The 23490-nt window shown below is 43.7% G+C and overlaps 1 protein-coding gene across 1 annotated transcript in view; it reads left to right on the top strand.

The window, feature by feature from the left end:
- TBXAS1 (thromboxane A synthase 1) overlaps nt 1-23490 on the top strand; it is a 328018-nt gene that overhangs the window by 177156 nt on the left and 127372 nt on the right. The window contains exon 5 of the mRNA XM_065407299.1: nt 12433-12549. Coding sequence (XP_065263371.1) covers nt 12433-12549 — 117 coding nt within the window. The remainder of the gene's footprint in view (nt 1-12432; nt 12550-23490) is intronic.

Here is a 23490-nt window from a genome sequence, read left to right as displayed (position 1 = left end):
CTAAACAACAGAGTAAAAGAGGTGATTAGAGACAAAAAGACATCCTTTAAAAATTGGAAGTCAAATCCTAATGAGGAAGATAGAAAGGAGCATAAACTCTGGACAGTCAAGTGTAAAAGTATAATTAGGCAGGCCAAAAAAAGACTTTGAAGAGCAATTAGCAATAGTCACAAAAACTAACAGCAGAAAATGTTAAGTACATCAGAAGCAGGAAGCCTGCCAAACAATCAGTGGACAATCGAGGTGCTAAAAGAGCACTCAAGGAAGACAAGTCCCTTGCATAGAACTTAAATAAATTCTTTGCCTCAGTCTTCATTGCAGAGGATATGAGGGAGATTCTCACACCTGAACCATTCTTTTTAGGTGACACATCTGAGGAACTGTCAGAGACTGAGGTGCCAATAGAGGAGGTTTTGGAACAAATTGATAAATTAAACAGTAATAAGTCACCAGGACCAGATGGTATTCACCCAAGAGTTCTGAAGGAACTCAAAGGTGAAATTCCAGAATTACTAACTGTGGCATGTAACCTATTGCTTAAATCAGCCTCTGTACCAGATGTCTAGAGGATAGCTAATGTGACGCTGATTTTTTAAAAAGGCTCCAGAGGTGATCTTAGCAGTTAAGGGCTAGTGACACTAACTTCAGTACCAGGCAAACTGGCTGAATCTGTAGTAAAGAACAGAATTATCAGACACGTAGATGAACACGATATGTTGGGGAAGAGTCAACATAGCTGTTGTAAAGGGAAATCATGCCTAATCAATTTATTAGAATTCTTTGAGGAGGTCAACAAACATGTGGACAAATGTGATCCAGTAAATATAGTGTACTTGAACTTTCAGAAAGCCTTTCAGAAGGTCCCACACCAAAGGCTTGTAAGCAAAGTAAGGAGTCATGGGCTAAGGGGGGAAGGATAGCTCAGTGGTTTGAGCATTGGCCTGCTAAACCTAGGGTTGTGAGTTCAATCCTTGAGGGGGCCATTTAGGGATCTGGGGCAAAATCAGTACTTGGTCCTGCTAGTGAAGGCAGGGGGCTCAACTCGACTCAATGACCTTTCAAGGTCCCTTCCAGCTCTAGGAGATAGGATATCTCCATTAATTTATTTAATTTAAGGGGGACGGTCCTATGGGACTGTTCAACTTGGAGAAGAGACAACTGAGGAGGGATATGATAGAGGTCTATAAAACCACGAATGTTGTGTAGAAAGTGAATAAGGAAGTGTTATTTACCCCTTCTCATAACAAATGAAGCAGGGGTCACCCAATGATATTAATAGGCAGCAGGTTTTAAACGAACAAAAGGAAGTACTTCTTCACACAACACAAGTCAACCTGTGGAACTCATTGCCAGGAGATGATGTGAATGCCAAAAATGTAACTTGGTTAAAAAAAGAATTAGATGAGTTCATGGAAGATATGTCCATCAATAGCTATTAGCCAAGATGGTCACACATGCAACAACATGCTCTGAGTGTCCCTAAACCTCTGACTGCTAGAAGGTGGGGCTGGACATCAAGGGATGGATCACTTGATAAATTGCTCTGTTGTGTTCACTCCCTCTGAAGCATCTGGATTGGCCACTGTTGGAAGACAGGATACTAGGCTAGATGGACCATGGGTCTGACCCAGTATGGCCATTCTTATGTTCTTAAGCATATGCTTACATGTTTTGATAAATCAGAGACCATGTTTTCGGCTTGATTGAAAGCAAAAGGTATTGAAAACAAAAATATACAATCAAATTGTTTTCACAGGATTTACATCCCAATTGTGATTTGGATACTTTGTATGAGGTGTAAATAAATGGGGAAATAAAAACTACTACTATCAGGCAAATGCTATAGGTTTTCAATGGATAGAATAGACTGTTTTCTTACAACAAGGCCTTTGAGTTTTCTTTAATGTGTAAGAGTATATATGCGATCACAAAATTTTGTGGAATAGCAGTCTGGGAACTTGAAATCTTCAGTTAGTCTGATCAGGTCCGGTTCTACGTTTTTTGCCGCCCCAAGCAAAACAAATTTTGGCTGCCCCCCACCCCAGCCCTGGGCTTTCACCCCCCGCCGCCCCAGCCCTGGGCTTTCTCTCTTCCCCCCACCCCTCGCACCTCCTGCCGCCCCAGCCCTGGGCTCTCTCTTCCCCCCTCCCCACCCGCACCCCCTGCCGCCCCAGCGCTGGGTTCTCTCTTCCCCCCGCACCAGCACCCCCTGCCGTCCAAGCCCTGGGCTCCCCCCCACCAGTGCTGACTCTGCCCGCTCCCCCCTCGCCTCCAACCGGTCTGGTGCTGGGAGGGTCGGGGTAAGCAGCGGGGCTCACGGGCCGCGCCTCAGTCCCTGGGCAGCTCGGGCCACTTTGCCCAGCCCCGGCACCTGCAGGCGGCTCCGTGTGCCCCGCAGGGCGGCCCCCAGCCCGAGTGTCCCCCGCTCGGAGCCTGCCCGGCCCAGTCACAAGGTGCGGCGCTGCTCCCCCGCAGCGCGAACCCTGCAGCGGCCCCAGGGCACCCCCCGCGCACAACGCGCTGCTGCTGCCAGGGCCGGCTCTAGGCTTTTGCCGCCAGAAGCAAAAAAAAAAAAAGGGCCAGAATGCCGCCCTTGAAAATGTGCTGCCCCAAGCATGTACTTGTTTTGCTGGTGCCTAGAGCCGGCCCTGAGTCTGAAACTGTGAATTTAACATTGCTATTGGGTCATGTTGCCATAAGCGCTTGTTGGGAATTTTCTCTTGAAATGATTTTCTGACAGAAAATACAGCTTCTTCAAAATCAATTTGTCCCTGGGAAAATCTTGATTTTGTTTAAAAAAATAAAAATAAATCAATTTTTCTGTTATGAGAAGCAAAATGAAATACTTTGTTTCAGGTCAGTTTGTCTTGAATGAGAGTATTTAGCTTTGTTGAACTGACTCAAAACATTTAATTACAAATCAATTCAATAAAACATTAAAATAGGCTTCTTTATCAGGACTTTGCCTTTTGAGAGTTGTAGTTTGAGCCACCATTCTCTCCTATTGACTGAGCTCTTTAGAGGACTATATCTCCCACAATGCAATAAGGATTTCCTTCTGACCAAGCACTGCATGGTGGATCATGGGAATGATACATAACACTGGTGCATCATGAGAATTGTACTCCAGGTAGGGAACCTGACCCATTGGGGAGAATGGGGATATCAGGATCCCAAACAACACCTGCCATAAAGCAATGGACCACAATGGGAAAATATATTTGAATGTTGAAATAACTTCCCTATATTTGTACGTCCCTTACAATTGGCAATGATCTTGGCAATCTCAGCAGAGAAGTAAGGATTGACTGGGCATGGAGACTTTCACCCCTACTAGGACAATAGAGGGGGGAAGCATGAACTTTCCACTGCTGTACTGTACCTCTTCTTTGGATAAACAGAGGACTTCATCTCCAGAGTTTAATGTTCACCCCCTTCCAAGGGCACTAAAGGCTCAGTCCTGTAAGGTACTGAGTGCTCTGGCTCCCACTGAATTTGTTGTGAGCTACTAGGCGCTGAACACTTTTGAAAAGCAGATAACTTTTTTAAGTGATCAGATATGAACTTAGGAGGCTAAGATACTCATTTTTTAAAATCTTGGTTCTCATTTCTAATTCACCATTTATGCAGCTTGTTTACTTTTTGCATTTCAACAAAGTTTAGACATTTTAAGCTAGATTGGCCTGTTTATAATTTTATTTTTATGGCACTTATTTCCATAGCACAGTAACTGAGCAAAAGAGATTAAATCTAAAATTCATTTGGAAATTTAAAAAAATTAAAAATCTTGAAATTATCTCTATTATGTTATAAAAAAAATTCCTTGATATAAAAACCTATATTTTCACCTAAACAACTTGTCAGTCTCCCTTTAAACTAGTTAAATCCAGGGATTTCAATAACAGGAAATAATCAAAATATCTCTGATGTGTAGCAAACATTTGTTAAACTTTTCTTGAACAAGCAGACTATATCCCTTCTGCTCTACATTGCTTGCCATGTTATGAAATGTGAAGAACAGTTTTGTTTTATGCATCAAATTTATATTATGCACAGATTACCATTTCCACATGTACGTACAAACAATTTAAAACACATGAATAAATCTAAATTGTCAAAAAAGATCCAGAACTATTTTCCTCTCCTCCTCTCCCTGGTACACAAAGGGAATCTTCCTCTCCTAAACCATTCCATAGGAAAAGCATGCATAAATAGATATGCTTTTAACAACATTATGACCTTAACCAACAGTGGGCAGTACAACTGTGTCAGCTGAAAACCACTTTTAAACACTGGCAGAAATAGAATGTGGTGGGATCCAGCTTCTGTAGCACAAACTGACAGTGCTAAAGTGTTGTTTTTGAAACCAAATTATCAGCAAATAATTATCTCTGTTGCCTGATTGTTTTATTCCCTTTGTGTGTAAAATGGAAAGTGGATTCTAAACAGTGTGTTCATAAAAGGTATGGGCTTGATCCTGATCTCACTTACACCAGTCTAACTATGTGGAGTCCTTGCTGATGTACACCATTCCAAGTCAGAGCCACAGGAGGCCCTATATGTTTATTTTAGTGTTTAAGAATGGTTATATTTATCTCATAGCTGTGTCTTGATTTGGTTTCTATTGACAAAACCATGACTTAAGAAAATGTTTGTGATGACAAGAACAGATGTTTCCAGGCAGCTTGCCATAGCGCACACACACACACACACACACACACACACACACACACACACACACACACACACACACACACACACACACACACACACACACACACACACACAACTAAATAAATAATCTAGTGTTTACTTGTAAGCTGGTGTTGGCTGTTCCATTTTGCCAGTGAATAATGACGACTAGTAGCTATTAGTGAGTAGTTTAAAATCCTGACTTGACAAGAAGGGAATAAGCTGATAACTGCCTCTTTGTGTAGTACAATCTATACCGTAGACTGGAATACAATTGCTGTAATCACCATAACAAATCTTACTTGGTAACATTTTTCCAAGTCACTTAAGGTATGTCTACACAGCAATTAAACACCTGTGGCTGGCCCATGTCAGCTGACTTGGACTTCGGCTGCAGGGCTGTAAAATTGCGGTGTAGACATTCGGGCTTGGCCTGGAGCCCAGGCTCTGGGACCCTCCCCCTCACTGGGTCACAGAGCTTGGGCTCCAGCCCGAGCCCAAACATCTACACCACAATGTTACAGCCTTGTAGCCGGAGTCCTGTGAGCCCAAGTCAGCTGACATGGCTGTGGGTGTTTAATTGCAGTGTAGACATACCCTCTATGACTGGGATGGAAACCTGAAAGCTAATAGAACAGATGGCCATTAATTGAACAACTGGCTTGTATTTGTGAATATTGGTGGTTTTAATGTAAGCTAGAAACCTTTAGTAGCAACGTGTGAAACAGTCAAGTGACAAAAGCTTGTTGGAGTTGGCAGCTGGGTGGAAACTATTTGAACTACAGCCATAAGAAAACCTCTAATTCAGAGATCATCTTCTGTCAGAGAAATTCTCCAACTTCATTTAAACCAACATGCTTAGGAAAAAATATTCCTGGTTGCTTCCACTCAGGCTCATCATCAATTCTAAAGATTTTTTTTTCTATGTTTGAAGAAATCAGCAACCCGTGTTGTGTTTTAATGAGCAATAGGGATTGGCATAGTCATTCCTATATCAAGCAAGGGGAAGGAAATACCTTGCTTGAATGGCCTGACAGAACTTGGGCAGCTGGAGAGGAGTTGTTGTTGTTGTTGTTGTTGTTGTTTTTGGAAAGCAAATAGGCGAGAGAGGGGTTTATTTTGGGAGCGAACATGAAAGAAATAACTGGAAATGAGGAAGCTTGTAATTAGGTTGTTCTATGGACAAGATGCTTCTCCCTACCACAGCAGAATATAGGAGCAGAGTGAAAGATTAGAAAGACTGATGGGGGTTAGGACTTTGAACTAATACCATGGCTGTGATTCTCAGATAGGGTGACCAGATGTCCCGATTTTATAGGGACAATCCCGATTTTTGGGTCTTTTTCTTATATAGGCTCCTATTTTCCCCCCCCACACACACCCCTGTCCTGATTTTTCACATTTGCTGTTTGGTCACCCTATTCTCAGATAAGCAGCTTGGCTCCCAAGTCTTGTTTCAAATCTCAAAAATCCTGATTCCCCATGAAAGGAATGGTACAGAGAGTTTGCAGAGATGTACTGACAGTGTCCTGCTGCCTAAGCGAGAGCCCGTTAGTGACTTTGGTGTGAAGGCAGAAGTACTGTACTGTAGAGTGTATCTAAAAGACAGCATATTTTGAAAATAGTTTGTAACATTGAGGTGGTACTCTGCTCAGTCAGAAGCCACGACATAAACTCTCTGTGAACGTAAGGCGCTCAGGTTGGGGAGAATTGTGAATGACGTTTCACTTATCACAAGATGCTGGGGAAGTAGGGGGATAATATGGTTTATTAACAGTTAAGGGTACAGGTTTCTAACTAATACATTTAAATATCACTTGTAATACGGCATTGATATCCCATTAGTCGAGAGTCAGAGAGGAAGAACAATACGCGTATGGTGATCTGTCAGCTTTTTTCTAAACATGGAAGTGGTGCACTAATTTGTGGATGTCGTACCACTGCCCTCTACTGGGTGAAATATTGTCAAATTGGTTTATGTACATATTGGTTCCCCCTGTTGGCTGAGCTAATGGAGCTGCCCTTTGGTCTAACTGGGACAAGCAGAGCTTAACCTGTAACTTCTAACAGGCCTTTTAGCATAGTTCATGCTTCAGAGAGGAGTGTAGAGAACTACCCTCGGTCAGCATATGTACCTTCAGCCTATCCTCCTTTAATTCCCTCCTTGAGATGCACTTCTTCAAACAATGCTACAAAACCTAGTCATACACCTGCCATCACAGTGAGGGGAACACAACCCCCTTTTTAAAATAATAAGACCACCAAATAAATACTGTGGCACTACAAGATGTGTGCCAGACTCTACCTCTTGCTCATCCTATTTTATGTGGCCTCCCATTCTCTTCGCTATGCTTGTATGTTGTCTGCCTAGATTGTAATCTCATTGGATTCATATTTTTTTACATGTCTATAAAACCCCTAGAATATTATGGCCCCTACACAACTAATATCATGCCTTTTTGAACTGTGTACAGAGCTCCCCCTTCTGGTATGGAGGGGAAGGTCTTCTACCTCCACAGCAGCATCCCCCTCCCTTCGCGCACACATCTCCTCAGCTCCACATAGGGTTCACCACAGGCCTGGGGATATGCATGTGGGGAAAGGATGGGCAGTGGGAGGGTCAAAGAGGGGGTGGGGATAGGGTTTGGGGGGACAAGTAGCATCTCCTGTATCCCAGCAGAGATCCCTCTGAGGTCCACACCAGAGATCGTTTGTGTGTATGTGGCCCCGAGTCCTTTCCAGTTCCACAAGAACCCTGCAGATGTGAGGGGGTGTGGGCCAGACTCTTTCTTTTTTCTGCTGGGTGTTAAAATCCAATCCTCTTTTTGCTCTCTCTAACACCCCCCCCCCCACACACACACACACACACTTCCCTGAATGAGAAACATAGAGGATGCTCTGTGAGGAGACCCTCCTAGAATTTTCCTCCCCCTGTTCTGTGTTGATGTTACCGGCCCAGTAGGGGTACAGTCTGGCCCACTAATAATTAATTGAAAGCAGGAGCAAAAGACTTGATGAACATTGACACAAAGATGAAGGAGCCAGCGGTTTTGTCTTTAAGGACAGTATGAGTTGCAGACTATTAGGTAGGGAGTTTCTGCACAAATTCCAAAAGATATTGCATGCCCATATGGTAAAGCACATTTTTTAAGCCCTGGGGCTAAGGCAGAGACCTCTTTATTTGGAAGCAAAGATCACTCACGTTCTCTCTGGCCATGCCCAATGTCACAACGTGATTGAAGATAGTGGCATTTTGTGTATATGCTGCCACAGCAGATTACTGTAGCTTCCCCTTTGCCCCATCCCACACAAAACCCATTTCTGAATTTCAGTTACAATCTTCCTTCCACTCTAGAGTATACTGTATCACAATCAGAAGTGGCTGACTACTCAGGAAAAGGAAGTAGAGAACAGTTGTTGAATCTTTAGGTTGTAACAGATGCAATATTAGTCTGATTGCATTTGACTTGAAAGCAAAAACCAGAGAACGTTATAGCATCTTTGTCTAATAATTTGTAGTGATTTTCATATGATCAAAAATTCTCAGTTGCAGCTTCTACTATTTCCATTTTGAGAGAGAAGACACTTCATCCTTCACCAAGATGCTTCAGGCTCATTGTCATACCAAACTCATTTTCATTCCTGCTATGAGAAGCTGTAACACAGGTTATGCAATTAGCAAGAAAGTGTTTGCAGGAATGATAAGGAAAACTTGACAAATGAAGTACTCTCTAGGGTATCAGTTCTGCTGCTGCTTCGCTAAACAGAGCATGCTATAGTACCCAATTTAAAGACAATGTCAAATAATTTAAGCCCCAAATTTGACCTTCCTTATTCAAAGCGCCTCAGTGTATGTGTGATTTATATATACATACATATATATATAGACACACACACACACACACACACACACACACACACACACACATACAAAACTATATTAAAGGAACATTATTAAGGTTGCAAAGTCAAGTGCTCAAAAGTTGGAAATGTCAGAATTAAGCTTGCCTGCGCAACCTAAATTCAGCCCCCTTGTGCATTATGATACAGTCTTTAATTACATGATCATATGCTATTTTTCCCACAAGACCCCTACCTCATTCAGTGCACAGAATGGATGGAGCTCTCTCAGTAAGCAGCAATTCAATATTTTGTCTTATCCTCATTGTTCAATGTGTGGCCCCAGGCCCTATTTACTGCACACCATGCAAGCCATACTCTGAAGACAGATTTATTACTTTCCTCATGGGTTTTCTATGGTGCTCGTCACTATTGTATCTGAGTGCTTTACAAATATTAATTCATTTTTCTTCACAAAACCCTGTGAGGTGAGGGGGTAGTATTATGCCATTTTACAGTGGGGAGCTGAGGCACACAGAGATTAAGCTAAAAAATGTCCACTAATTTTAGATACTCAGTTTGAGACAACTAGGACCTGACTTTTTCAGAGTAGTTAGCATTATATTGTGCTCTATATGTTCAGAGCACAGTTCCCATTGACTTCAGTTGCCTCTGTGAGGGCTCAGCACTTCTGCAAATCAGGCACAAGGGTCTCAAGTCAGGCACCCAGGAAGTGAGAAACACACAATTAGTGACAAGGAGTGAAAAGTTTGTTTTAAGGGACTCGCCTAACATTACAAAGTGACTCTGTGGCACTGGTGGGGGATAGAATCCAGTTCTCCACAGGAGCGGTCAACTGCCTTAACCATGAGATCAGCCTTTCTCTTCCTGCAGTCCCCTGCCTCATTCACTACACATCGTTCAATGTCTGCAACAAACAAACCAGGCATTCTACAGCCAAGTTTACTTCACTACACAGCCTTGTTTCATCCCCAGAGTGGGTCCATGCTGTGTACTGAATGAGGCAGGGGTCTTGTGGAAAAAATAGCATGTGTTCATGTTATTAAGACTGTATCATAATGCATATACACAAGGGGGCTGAATTAAGGTTGCAAGCCAATCTGAATTTTGGCAATTCCTAACTTCTGAGTGCTTGACTTTGCAACCTTAATAATGTTCTTTTAATGTAGGGGGTGGGTGGGTGTGGGTGTGAGATTTCCTAGGTTTTTAAAAAAAAAAATCAAACTGAAACCCCCCCAGAAATTTCATCATGTGGCATCGTGTCAACACTCATGTGCGTCATCAACAGGATTGGAATTTTTAGATCCACTACACCAGGGGTCTCAAACACGCGGCCCGGGGGCCGCATGCGGCCTGTGGGGTTGTTTTCTGTGGCCCGCGAGCTCCTCGCGGCCCCCCCCAAGCCTTTACCTAGAGCGGCTCCAGCCCGACGTGCACCGGGGGAAGGGCAGGCTCCCTGCCTACCCTGCCCCCTGCCGCTCCGGGAAGCGGCCGGAACGTGGGGAAGGGGGGGCACAGGGCTCTGTGTGTTGCTCTTGCTTCAGGCAGTGCCCCCAGCAGCTCCCATTGGCCGCAGTTCCCCGTTCCCGGCCAATGGGAGCTGCTGGGGGTGGTGCCTGAAGCAACAGCAACACACAGACCCCTGTGCCCCTCCTCCCCCAGGTTCCGGCCACTTCCCGGAGCGGTGCGGGGACAGGCAGGCAGGCGGCCTGCCCTACCCCTGGTGCGTGTCGGGCTGGAGCCCGCCCCCCGAGCCCCTCCTGCAGCCCAACCCCCTGCTGTACCCCACACCCCTCCTGCACCTCACACCCCAACTGCCTGCCCTGAGCCCCCACCACACCCCACACCCCTCCTGCCCTCCCTGGGGGCAGGAAGGAGTTGGAATGGGGGCAGGGCCTCATGGAAGGGGTGGAGTGGGGGAGGGGCCAAGGGTGGTGGGGGGAGGTGTCAGTAATGCGGCCCTCGGCCAATGTACTAGTCCTCATGTGGCCCTCGTGGTCATTTAAGTTTGAGACCCCTGCACTACACAGACCTCTGCCACTTGAGCTAATGGAGTAACTGAGAGCAATAGTAGGTTGTCCTCAATGTTGATCAGCAGTAGGGATGGGATATAAGATACATGCATTGCCAGTGGGTTTCACTGATATTTGCTGACAGCAGAGGAAGGTTGAGAAACAGTAATCTTGGGTTCCATTACAGGCTCTGTAGGGGAGTGTTCTTTAGTGGGCACAGGCCCATCTACCCATTTCCCCCAAGCTTGACTCCTTCTGTCCCAGTCCTGTCTCTTCACTGCCCCTGGCTTAGGGTGACCAGACAGCAAATGTGAAAAATCTGGACAGGGGGTGGGGGTAATAGGAGCCTACATAAGAAAAAGACCCCAAAATCGGGACTGTCCCTATCAAATTGGGACATCTGGTCACCCTACCCTGGCTCTTTGTCTCAGTTGCATTCTCCTTGCCTACTCAGTTGCACTGGGCATTTGATAGTGGCTGGAGGCCCTATGGTTGTAGAGACCTTGGAGCCAGCATAATGCTTTCAGAGGCACTTTGTGTAGGGAGTGTACTTGCCAACGGTCCTCACTACAGTTTAAGAAAAGATTCAGCAAGGGTCCCTCCCCTGTACAACTTTCCAATTTCTTGGACTGGGCCAAATTCCCACCTAACCTAGTCCTTAGATGTGCCTCCTTATGGGGTACTAAGCACAGCTGGCAGCATTCATTCAGCCCTCTCTCTCTGTCCCCCTACCTGTGCATAAGGGAATGCAAGGGGCTCCCAAAGTTTTCTGCCGTTGAGTAGGAATGGGACAAGCCTGGTGCACAAATGAGGAAGTAAATGAAAGAGCAGGGCCATGTTGGTTCATTTGGATTGGAAGCACAACGTGGGGCAGGAGGTGAGAAATCAATGATTTGCTAAATCCTTGAGGAAAGAAATTTTATTTTCAAGGACCTTTATGAACTTTGAAGAGGGTTCTGCTTTAAATTGGCCTCATACAAAGAATAAAAACTATAAAAGTAAAGAATTACTTTAAAGATGATTTGAAGGGAACTGTCAAATCTTCCCCAGCATTTACTATGTACTGAATGCCCCTTATTGCCCCATGAAAATAATTGTTCATATGTCCATTCTGTTTTGTCTTATGACATTCATTCTTATGTGGATTGCAGCCTCTCCTTTTGATGCAGTGTCCCACTATGCACTCTTTTTCTGGCAATCAACCCACTATTGCTCAGAACTGTCTGTGCAGTGTCAGATTAGTGCCATTAGTTTACTATGCTGTGTGGTGTTACCAAATATTTTTACAGTAGAACTTTAGACATTTTGCAAGATAAAATACACTGCATAGTTTTGTAAAATACGTTAAGTGTGACAAGCCTCCTTCCAAACACCCCCTCCATTACCTAAACAACACTTTGGCTGGCATTACTTTCTTTAGAGGGATTCCATAGCTGGTGTTGGTATTACAAGCTTAGTGGATGTTGGATGTCTTCGTGGTGCAAAAGCCCATAATCGGAGTGGGGCTGGACACTGTGGGACCTAACAAAGGGGAAAGGACCATTTAAAAGTAATATTACATTTGACCAATAATGGTCACAATCTTCAGCTTCTTACTCAGACAGAACTATCAGTGAGAGACACCCAACAAGTAGAGTTTTGTGTTGAGTACAGACTGGGATTGGGCCTTGTCCTGTATTTCAATGTAATATGTTAGGGCTGCATTCGAATACTCCTCCCTTGTTTTGATATGGACTTCAGTGGGATGATTTGTAGAGTAAGATACTATTCAATATGTATCAGAATCTGTCCCTTGTAATTTTTTGGGATGCTAAAATAATTCTAGTGCCATGTGTTTTAACCCCCGTTTGAATTTATTTTGATTCAGACACCAGGCTTGGTTACCAAGCCAGTAATTGACAGCATTCTTTGTCTGCGGGATCAGAGGTGGAAAGAAGTCCGGAGCATACTGACCCCGGCCTTCAGCGCTGCAAAAATGAAAGAGGTAAGATGCAGAAAGTGCCATCGCTTTAATCCAAAGAATCTGATGTTTTGTCTTCTGCAAGCACTTTCCTTGTATGCTGCACTTCAAGGATATTTAAAGGACTGTCAACATGTCATTGTCAAACTGTTCAAGCCCCATTGTTGTGTGTGTATCAACACAATGTGGGCCAGAGCCTCAGCTAGTGTAAATCAGCATAGCTCTATTGACTTCAGTACAGCTGTGCTGTTCTGTATCAGCTGAGCATCTGGCCTTATAACTTTCTCCAATGAGAAATCAGCATGCTCATAAAAGTGTAGCAGATGTAATAAATAAATAAACTTTTAAAAATAAGCTGCTCTGATGGACTAAAGTACAGAAAAGGTTAATGCTCTCTACCAATCAGAACACAGCTTTTCAGTATTTGCAGAATTAGCAGCTCTCACTTTAATGCACGAACCTCTGTCAGTCTCTTTTCATCCCCCTCTCCCCTTTATTCTTTAATTCTGGGATATAATAGAAATAGGTCACTGGAATAGAATGTAGTTGCAAGATAAATACCACTGATTGAAAATAAATATCTTTCTGCTAATTTTCTGTAATTTTCTCAGCATTTATTTACAGTAGGAGACCATTATCTTATGACAAAGTTGTATTCCATTGACACTATATCTCTTAATTAAATGCAGAGTAATGATTGACTGGATAAACTCTGCTTTAAAACAAATCTTCCTTTTTTGCATTTATGCTGAAAAGGAAACACATTCCTCACTCTGGTGCCCAGTTCTTGGTTGTAAAATTTTCCACTGGGCAGAAGCTTGTGTTATTTTGACATGTTGCTGTCGAAATCCACAGTAACATCTAAATGCGTCTGGCTTCTTTAGCTCTATAGACAGCAGTTGCTTAGCAACACCAGCTGTCACCTCCTTATTATGGTAAATTCTAATTGGACATAAGCCTGGCAAGGACCGCTGATTAATCAGAACTGACAATATCATTGGTTATGCATCTAGACACTGACTCTGCGACTGGCTTGATAGCAAATTTCATAGACGGGATTTTTAAATACTCAAATGATTATTCAGCAATGGTGTGGCTGAAGAGGAGAGTTTTTTGCATTTCCTTAGCTAAAATTAATCTCTCTTACTGCATGTCTTCAGCACAGAGCAGTTCGGGGCTTCAGCTTTTTGCTGTTTAAACTAACAAAAGATAAAACCAATCACCACCTGGTTTGTACAGAGCAACCCCTGCTGGCACCAGTCAGGTCTATGTTAGGGGGGGGAAAGATTCTTTGGACATTGTGCTTTGTGGTGATGATGCATATAAGTGTTTGCAGAGTTAATTTTGTAATGTGGGAGGAGAAGAATACACACTTACATCTCATTCTGCTTGGTAGCAAAGGAACAACACCAAAGGAGATTAAAGCTAGAGGATTAAGCCCTGTGCTGACTTAATGTCTAGCAGCAAGCTCATATGTGCATACTGTAACATATATGTTTCAGCCTTCTTCCACCTTTTGCTCCCTGTTCCAAACTGTGTATGCTGAGACTGTTAACGTGCTGTTAGTTATTAGAAAAGGAGACTTTTCCTACTTTGTTGTACAAGGTGACGAGGGGAGTGTTCAAGTCTAAACAATCAGGGAAGAGCTTCCTTCGAACAATGCTACCTCTGTTCCTCTGTGTTGTGTGTGTCTGGAATGCCCCACTCCCCTTTGTTGATAAATGTTATCTCCAGTTTAGGGGATCCCCACAAGTAACCTAAATCAGTTCGCTCAGTTGCTTCAGCAGCATCGTTCTATACTTATTCTGTTTCTGCCTGACACTGTGCTTGTTTTCTTCCAGCAGAAAATGATACATCTGGGTACAGTGCTTTCCTGGTAGGGGTGTTCTTGGTTATTTTAGATGATTCTGTGTGAAATTAAATAACCTCTTTTGAATGTATATGCTCCTCATCCTTGTATATCATTTTAAATCAAAAGTGGTATTCTGTCCTGGGATTTCAGTTTAACATGATTTAACTCCTCGCTCACACACGCTTCTCTCCACTGCTTAATTTAGTAGTCATACTAGAATTTCTCAAAGGAAATCAATACTCATTCATTGGTATACATCTCCCCTTTTCTTAAGCCACCCACCTTTAGTACTTTCTACAGAGCCTGTGAAGTACTGCAATGACAGAAATACTAGTTTTTAGTATTGGCCATATTACAGCAAGGCCTGGTGCTCAGAACTTTTCTATATAATTAATCCTATTAGTGTTTCCATTATAAAACCCGTTTTTCAAGGAATTACAATTTGGCTGCTTTTGGTGTAAAATTTGGCATCTAAGAGTCTGGCCGAATTGCTTGTATTTTTTTTCCTCCTGCACCTTTTTTCATTTCTGCCAGGCTCAATCCAGACATCATAGGTTGGAGTTCATTAGCCTCTAACACTTCAGTGTGGCATTGCATTTTAATGGCGTTTGCACCATATCGTTGTCATGTTACGATGCTTCACCTGCAGGGTCTGTCACCTGCAGTCCTATCCCAAGAGTGGGAGTGGCAGGAAATGGCCAGCTGCTTGACGAATAGTTCTTCTTTTCAGGAACCTGCCCACCTCTTCTCTCAGATCATTGGGGCCTTAGCACAGGCCTGCCTGGCAGTAAGAAAATGAACCCCTTTCACAGTTTTTTCTGGAGCACTTGCATCACCATGTCCCCTGGTGTTCTACTATGCCCCGGTTCCCTGGGGCGCTAACAGGCTCTTCCACAGCATTTACAGAGGCTGCAAAAATCCTCAGCGAGTGCTGGGAGTTGCACATGAGCAATATAGGTTACAGCTCCGTTCTGAGCAAACCATTATCTACCTGAATGCTGTAGGATAACAGGGAGATTGAGGCCTGCAATAGGGCAATATTGTAATGAACCTGTGTGCTGAAGACAACCAACACAGCTGCCAGATAAATTACACACACACCTGGAGAACTGGGTCTAGGAACCCTAGTCCTTCAGTTTTAAAAACACTGGCCTCTACTACTTGAGCTACAGCTTCAGAGCTGGTAGTAACAGTAGGCTCCTTATTCACTCTGTGGGTTAGTCACTAGGGGACAACATCACATGCAGAAAGCTAGTACTTTACATTAGGGGCAGTTTTTCTGTGTCTGGATGGGAGACCTGGGTTGACAGTAGGGTGACCAGACAGCAAATGTGAAAAATCGGGACGGGGTGGGGGGTAATAGGAGCCTATATAAGAAAAAGACCCAAAAATCGGGACTGTCCCTATAAAATCGGGACATCTGGTCACCCTAGTTGACAGACCTACAAGGCCCTCACCTCACCTTGTTTTTCCACAAAGCCAGGGGAGTGGTGTGATTGAGAAATTCACTGAGGATTTTCACCTGACTCTGTGGTATTCTGAAAAAAGTCAACCAGAGGCAGACACCAAATATGGAAAATTTCAACAAAGCTGAGCATTGTTAATTGTTAGGTGACCATGCCGGTGCTTGCCTATATTAGGAGAATTGTTTTTCTAATGTGTTTCAAAATTTTCTATGCGGCTTCCACAACTCGTTCACCCTGAATCTCCTAACTTGTTTGCATTAAAAGTTGAATGCTATTCGAACGTTGTTTTTATGAAGTTCCATATGCTGTCTTTTCTCCCCTTTCTTTTTCTAATGAACACAAAAAGGCTAGTAAAACTAGTAAAACAGCTCACTCTCATTGGAGGAGGTTTTAATGCTTGTTAGTGTGAAGCACTGAGCTATCGTAATGACAAGTGCAGTATAAGAACATTGCAGGATCGAGGCCTGAGAATCAATCAGATCTGTTGCATGGACCTCTGCACTCATGTGGAGCCCCATTAGAGTCATCAGCAAATCTGATTGCAGGCTAGGCCTTAGATTATAAATGCTTTGGGGTGAGGCACATATCTTCCTTTATGATTGTCCAGGAGTAATAAATAATCAGACTAGGAGAGACAGCACAAGACTGGGAGTCAGGAGATCTGGGTTCTCTTCCCAGCTCTGCCAGTGACTTCCTGCATGAACCTGAGAGAGGCACGTGAGCGCTCTGTGCCTCAGTCTCCTCTTCTGTAAAATGGGGATGATAATACCTGCTTCACAAGGTTGTTGTAAGACTTACTTCATTAGTGATGTCAGTCACATGCTTTGAGGTCCTTGGATAAAAGATGTGTTAGAAGTATCATAGCTACACCAAGATTCTTTTAAAGTTCTCTCCAGGTATCATATAATAAAGCAAGAAAAGATGTTAGGATGTTTGTTCATGCTGTAGTGATCTTGGTGCCCTATTTAGCATTTCTTGATGAAAGTAAAGAATACACTTCTGATGATCCTGCAGTTCTGGACCCCTTGTCAGACTTGATAAATAATTCTTCTCTCTTTTACTGCCCACACCAGCAGAATTCTATTGATTTTTATTTATTCTGATTGTGCTGCAGTGCTCTTGCCATATCCTATCAGTATACCTGCAATCCTCTCGGCCATTGCCACCCGTTCAAACAAAAAGTTCAAGTGTGCAACACAGTGTAGCATTGTTCTAAACAATCTGTGAAATGGAGCTTGTGTTAATGCTGTTTTTCTACCTAAAGAGGGTTGCAAAGCAGAACTTGTGATGATGTTGTACAAACAATGATTTAAAACCCCTCTCATGCCCATTTCAGATATTTGGAGCTAGCAGATCCAACTAAAAAGAAGGGTCTGACAGTGGCAGCTGTGGGTCAGAATTCTGGGTGTAGCTCGGTAACTCCCCTGAGCTCTCCATGAGTCAAAGATGTTTGGAAAGTGCCTCTCAGGACTGTGCCGTGGTTGCTGGGCTTTTCAGCAAAATGCTACTGTTTTAGGGCTCCTTCCTGAAATATGCCAATATGTGTTATGCAGTTTGGGGAGCTGGAGCAGTTGTCCCACATGCGGGTCCTTCATTAGGAAAAGCTATTTCACTGAGTTAACAACAGTGAATGACACAGAGAATTGCGATAAAGGGAAGTTAAAAGGGAGAGAAATTTTGGGTGACTGCATATATGAGTCAAAGAAGCTTTTTTGTGAGGTGGGACCCTCAGTGTCCCTTCTGCCCCAATGTTAGATCCTTCACTGGGGTCTGATCAGTTAACTGCAAATGAAGAGATGCAGTTGCTTTTTGTCTTCCCTAGTGCTTGAGTATGGGAGTCATGAACACTGGCATGAGTCCCCACCCCACGAATGATCTTTCTTGACTCTTGTATGCTGTCAACCACAATTTCTCTTCCTTCTTTTTTCCCTGGCCTCTTGTAAACTCCTGTTTCTTGCGTCATCTGGACTGGCAGGGGCTCTTCATATCCTGCCTACTTGCCACCAGGATTGGGAGATGGAGTCCCCAGAGTGGGCTCTCCATTACTGGTGCAACTGCTGCCTTATCTACCTGCTGCTAATGTTCCAGCACCAGTTCTTCATGAGCTTGTAGTTCTCTTCTCCCCCTCCTCACACAGGGCTTCTCACTGTGGGTCTGACCCAATGCCCTTCAAAGTTAATGGAAAGTGCCCCATTTACTTCAGTGGATTTTGGATTAGGCCCTTAGTCCCTAGGTGGTGCCAAATGTTCTCTTGTTCCGTGAGACCACCAGTACCAGGGCAGGGACCCTGCCTAGCAAGTTAGACAAACCGTATGTCAAGCCAAAAAAAAAGTGTCAACAGGGCATAATCGCTGGGTTTAGTCCTGCACTTCCCCCTCCATTGAATATATAAAGTGTGTGTGTGGGGGGAGAGAGAGAGATTAAGGCATGGGGTCACGCATTGAGGCCCCAATCCAGCAAAGTACTTAAACACCTGTGCTTTGCTAGATCGGCACATGAATAATGAGGATAAAAAGAAATATTAACAGCTGTCTGATTGACTGCACACAGTTCATCCTGTGCATTGAATGAGGCAGGAAGTCTGTAGAACAAATAGTATGTGATAATTTAATTAAACACTGTGTCATAATTCATGTGCAGGTAGAATTAAGGTTGCACAGGCCTTAATTCTGGCATTTCCTACTTTTGAATGCTTGGCTTTGCAACCTTAGTAACATTCTTTCAATATAGTATTTTTGGTGTAGTATTTGTGTGTATATGTATTGGGCACATTGTACCATCTAGCTATAGACCTCATAGGCGAGCTGGTAGCACCGTTTATTATTAAGGGTGCCCCAAACTTCCCATTTAAAGGCCCTGATTTCAGTAGTTTATAACTTTCCCAAATTTTAACCATTCAGGATATAATTTCATATGCTGGGTGTTTGCTTCAGCTTGAATTTTTTTTGTTGTTGAAAACTTCAGCACAGATGTCTGTGTTCTTGAAGATAAAGGTGAGGGGAAAATAGGTGTTTTTTCCCCATGTTAAAAATTCTGGCAACATTTTTAGAGACTCTATGGAGCCCCCACGCTTTGAAGCCGGGCTTGAAATTTCAAAAGGGGTGGCCTTTGTTTCAGAGATGTGCCTTTTTCTGTCCCTGGGAAAATCCACTCAGATTTGGCGGAGTTACAAGCCACAGTTCGCATGTGCTCAGTAGAGACTTGCTGGAGCTTTGCACCTAAAATCTCCTGTCAGCGGCGGCTCCAGGCACCAGCGCTCCAAGCGCATGCCTGGGGCGGCAAGCCGCAGGGGGCGCCCTGTCGGTCCCTGCGAGGGCGGCAGTCAGGCAGCCTTCAGCGGCTTGCCTGCGGGAGGTCCGCCGGTCCCGCGGATTCAGCGGCAATTCGGCGGTGGGTATGCTGAAGCCGCGGGACTGGCGGACCTCCCGCAGGCATGCCGCCGAATCCGCAGTACCGGGGACCTCCCGCAGGCATGCCACCTAAGGCAGCCTGCCTGCCGTGCTTGGGGCGGCAAAAAAGCTAGAGCCGTCCCTGTCTCCTGTGGAAAAAAAAGAGCATATGATCATATAATTAAAGACTGTATCATAATGCATAAGCAGAAGGGGGCTAAATTAAGGTTACCCAGGCTCTATATATATTCTAGTCCAAACAGGAATTAATTCAGGGAAGTCCTATGACCTGTTTTGCAGGAAGTCGGACTAGATAATCACAGCAGTCATTTCTGGTTTTATAATCCATGAATTACTGTTCTCCAGCCCATATCATGTTGTCACAGTGCTGTATGATAGTGATGCCTGCTCTTGTAAAATACAGTATGAAAATCTGAATGATTATTATTGATGAACATACACAATCTTATTGCTATTTTAATGATTATTTTTAATATATAAAGGTGAGGTTTTATGCTATAGCAGCAGACAGTTGGTTAACCAGTTTTGCTGAAGGCTGAGATAGTTATTGTGGAAAATTGTTAACATGACATGATATAGTTAGGAAATAATAATCGCTTAGGGTGGAAAAGGATGTTCAGTGAGTCCTGCAGAGTGTAGACCCATCCCCATGCATCAAGTTGGGAGTTTAGTACTCCTTAACCCTGTTTAACACTGTGTTTGCCTATCATCTTGAGGAAGGAACCTCCATCCTCCATCCACCAACCTCTGTGATAGCGAGCAAGAGTAAGCAGCAGGAGCTGCCAATGATTGCAAAGGGAAACATACCATGCAAGCCCTTCCCTTTGCCCCTAGAGAACATCAGCAGATGATCTCCAGACACTCCCATTAAAATGGGCACCATCTGACTGGGTGATTGGTTTTGTTCCACCCACCAGAGATGGTTGGTAAAGCGGGGTTGGGGAAAATAAAACACTGTTTAAAAAAATAATCTGATACGGAAACAATATCACCTTGAATATTTTGCTCATACGTTGTTCATCGCTCATGACTCTTTTGAGTGTAAGCTCTGTGTGGCAGGGAACGTGTCTTTCTATGGCATATTGTGGGGACTAATATTAAGGCAGATAAAATTAAATATTCAGAAATGTGGTTACTCAGAGGAGTGTGACTATGATGCTATTGAGCAAAGTAAACACCCCAGTGTACTGTGTATACATAGTGCCAGAAACTAACTGTTCTGTGCCAGGCCATATATTGGCAAGATTACGCAAGGAAGCCCCTGGCAACAAGAAAAACCCAATCCCAAGCACTCTTCTTTGGCAGATAGAAATAAATCTGGACACTGAGATACTCTTGCCATTAGATAACTGGCAGATCAAATATTTACAAGGAACATACTGTTTTAGTTTTACTCCATTATGTTACTACCAGCCAGTCAGAATGTACAGCAGCTGGAGTTTATTTACTTAACAGAAAATCATAGGTTGTGGAGCTCTTGCATTCTGATTGGCAAATGACAATGTATAGTAAGGTAGTGGTCTCCAGGGCATAGCTGCTGAGTTTGTTTATTACTGTACTATTTTTTTTTAAAGTTTTCTGTAATTTCTTTTCCCCCACCACCACTATTTTTTTTTTGATGATTAAACAAAGGGCTTAAATTGCTCATGAATCAATAAATGTGTCAGCCTGTGGTCTTTTTATGTATTTATCATTAAGTTATTTATGCCTCCTCCCCCCGGCAAGAAAAATAGTTAAATATATATCCTGCATAGTCGTCTTATGCAAATAATTGTCTTGTCAATGTATCCCTACCCTTTAACAATGCCTGCACACATTCACAACAAATCAAATCCTTGTTAACTTCCATTTCCCTAGGTAGATTTGCCAACAAAAAAATCGTATGGGTAGAAATAAAGTGCAACAATATTCAGAGATTTCAAGGGCTGGCAGAGTATAGAAATTCCGAGCAATAGAGTGAGCTGCCTTGTCCACCACAAGAGTAACCCTCTCCACCCCCACCCCATCAGCTGTTGGAAAGCTATAACAACTGGCTGGGTGGCTGCATGTCTGGTGATGAAGAATGAGGGAGAAAATAAGGGAATAAAAAGAAAATATATAATGATCACCATATGTTTAATAATCATACCTGTTTAAAATACTGATTTTTGTTTCGTTCTCCTTAAATGATTCTGTTATGTGGAAGGGTTTAACCCAGCGGTTACAAAACAACATTTCACACCATTTCAACCTGTTTAACGATTTCTGTTAATTTCATTGAACCATTTGAGAAGAACCTCTTTGCAGGGGACTTTCCTGGGCTGGGGAAGCCAAGGGGGAAAGGAGATTGCACTATAACTTCCCTACCATCTCAGCTACTTTTGCAGAATACCAATCTGGCTTCATCAGAATTCACATTATGAGATTTCTAGTATGAGGCCCAAATCAATCCAGTTTTGAGCTGAAATAGTAATGTTCTGTTCCTTTAAGTATAGGCATGGAAGCTCAAGTGACTAACAATATTCCTAACTCGGAATGTTGCCTTCAGTAAACATATTGGTTGCTCATCCACTGATCTCTTGGCTGTTTGTACTACAGACCATGTGTTCAGATGGCACTGTGCCTGTGTACAAAGTGTTATGCCAGTTTCGCGAAGGCAGAGGTGCCAAGCAACCATGGACTTGGATGGGCAGCCCACATTGCTCTGTTGATGTAGCAAGAGGATGCAATAAGTCATTTTTTGGTAAGAGTGCCACAGGAGTAGCACAAGCCTGTTTGCTCTTATCATGCTGGTTCACATCCATGCAGAATACCTGGATAGGAAGGCAAGGAGGGTGTGGAGCTTGCGGGTGTATGTGGCTGCCAATCTAGGCAGCTTGTATTCCAATGGGTGCATATAATAGTCACTGGGGATACAATGAGGTAGCAAATCGTGGATTATAGAGAAGTACAATTCACAGTCCCTGTGAAGAAAAGGACATAGCAGACAGTGCTGCCACGGGATACACTCAGATCACAGGCTGTGCACTAACCCAAGTAGTCAAGCCACCCATGGAACATAATTGTGATTGGTGTCTAATGGTCAGGGATCAGGGCAACCCAACAAGCGCAGCTGGTCTGCAGCAGGCTACCTGATTGACTGCATCACCTGATTAGTCAGGAAGGGCAGCTGGATGACTTTTAGCCAAGCAGCTGTGACAGCTCTCTGGCTGCTCAGTGCATTCACTCCTGTAGCTGCTATCTTCCTTGTGCCTGCTGCTCCTCGCTTTTTTCCCCTGTCCTGCTCCAGCACTGCTCCTAGTCCTGTTCCTGCCTTGTTTCCTAGCCGTGCTCCTACTCAGTCCTTGCTACCTCAGTTTGCTCCTGGTTCTGGCTTCCTTACCCTGACCCTGGTTCTTGACTCCAGCTCTAACTCCTGATGTGGCTACTGATTCCTGTCTGCAGCCTTGACCCTTGGATTGGAGCCACTTCCCAGTGCCTGCTTTGTCCACTAGGCCTGACTCCTGCTCTGACCAATAGGCATGACTGCCCACAGCCAGGTCTTTTACACTAATGCCCTTTTTATGTGTGGCAGTACATAGATCAATACCAAATGGGGTTTTGATCATTGCTCTGCTTTTGCCCTGACTTGTAGGAGTCAACAAAGATGGCTTACTCCTCTGTTAACCACAGCCAGGCCATGGTTAGATCCACTCTTGACCATCATGTGTCATCACCTGCGAAGGACTGTTAGCAGAGTATTTTGAGGGGCATTAACCATGTGTATATCCATGTAGTGGCAATTGCTGTTCCCAAGAACCTTTTCCCCATGTAGTGATAACACTGGTCTCTGCACACCGTAGTGGACTATAACACCAGGCATTTATACGGTGCTTTGCTAACAGTCTTCAGATCTGCAAAACTCACTGCCTTCAACAGGATTCTACACAGAAGTAAGGGTCTATACATGCTGATCCCTTTTTTTAGGATTGCAGTTATAAATAAGGTATGTTCCCTGTCCTTGAGACTGTACCATCTCATTTTGAATGTACCGTACACACTGGTCATTGTAAGTCACCATCTGTATTGGGTTGGGGCATAATGGAAAAAAGAGGTGGTGTGTCTTTGTTTGATAGCAGTCTAAAGTGTAACCAGAGCTAGACAGGAACCCAACTTCTGTGGACATTCAGTCAGGATTTCCTGGCTTGTGTTTAGGCTGTGCAGCAGCCAGTTGGTGGAGCTGGCATATTCTTTGTGGTCAGAACTGAGAGCTTGTACA

The sequence above is a fragment of the Emys orbicularis genome, chromosome 1 (assembly GCF_028017835.1).
Source record: "Emys orbicularis isolate rEmyOrb1 chromosome 1, rEmyOrb1.hap1, whole genome shotgun sequence".
Classification (NCBI taxonomy): domain Eukaryota; kingdom Metazoa; phylum Chordata; order Testudines; family Emydidae; genus Emys; species Emys orbicularis.
This window is presented reverse-complemented; position numbering and strand designations above follow the sequence as displayed.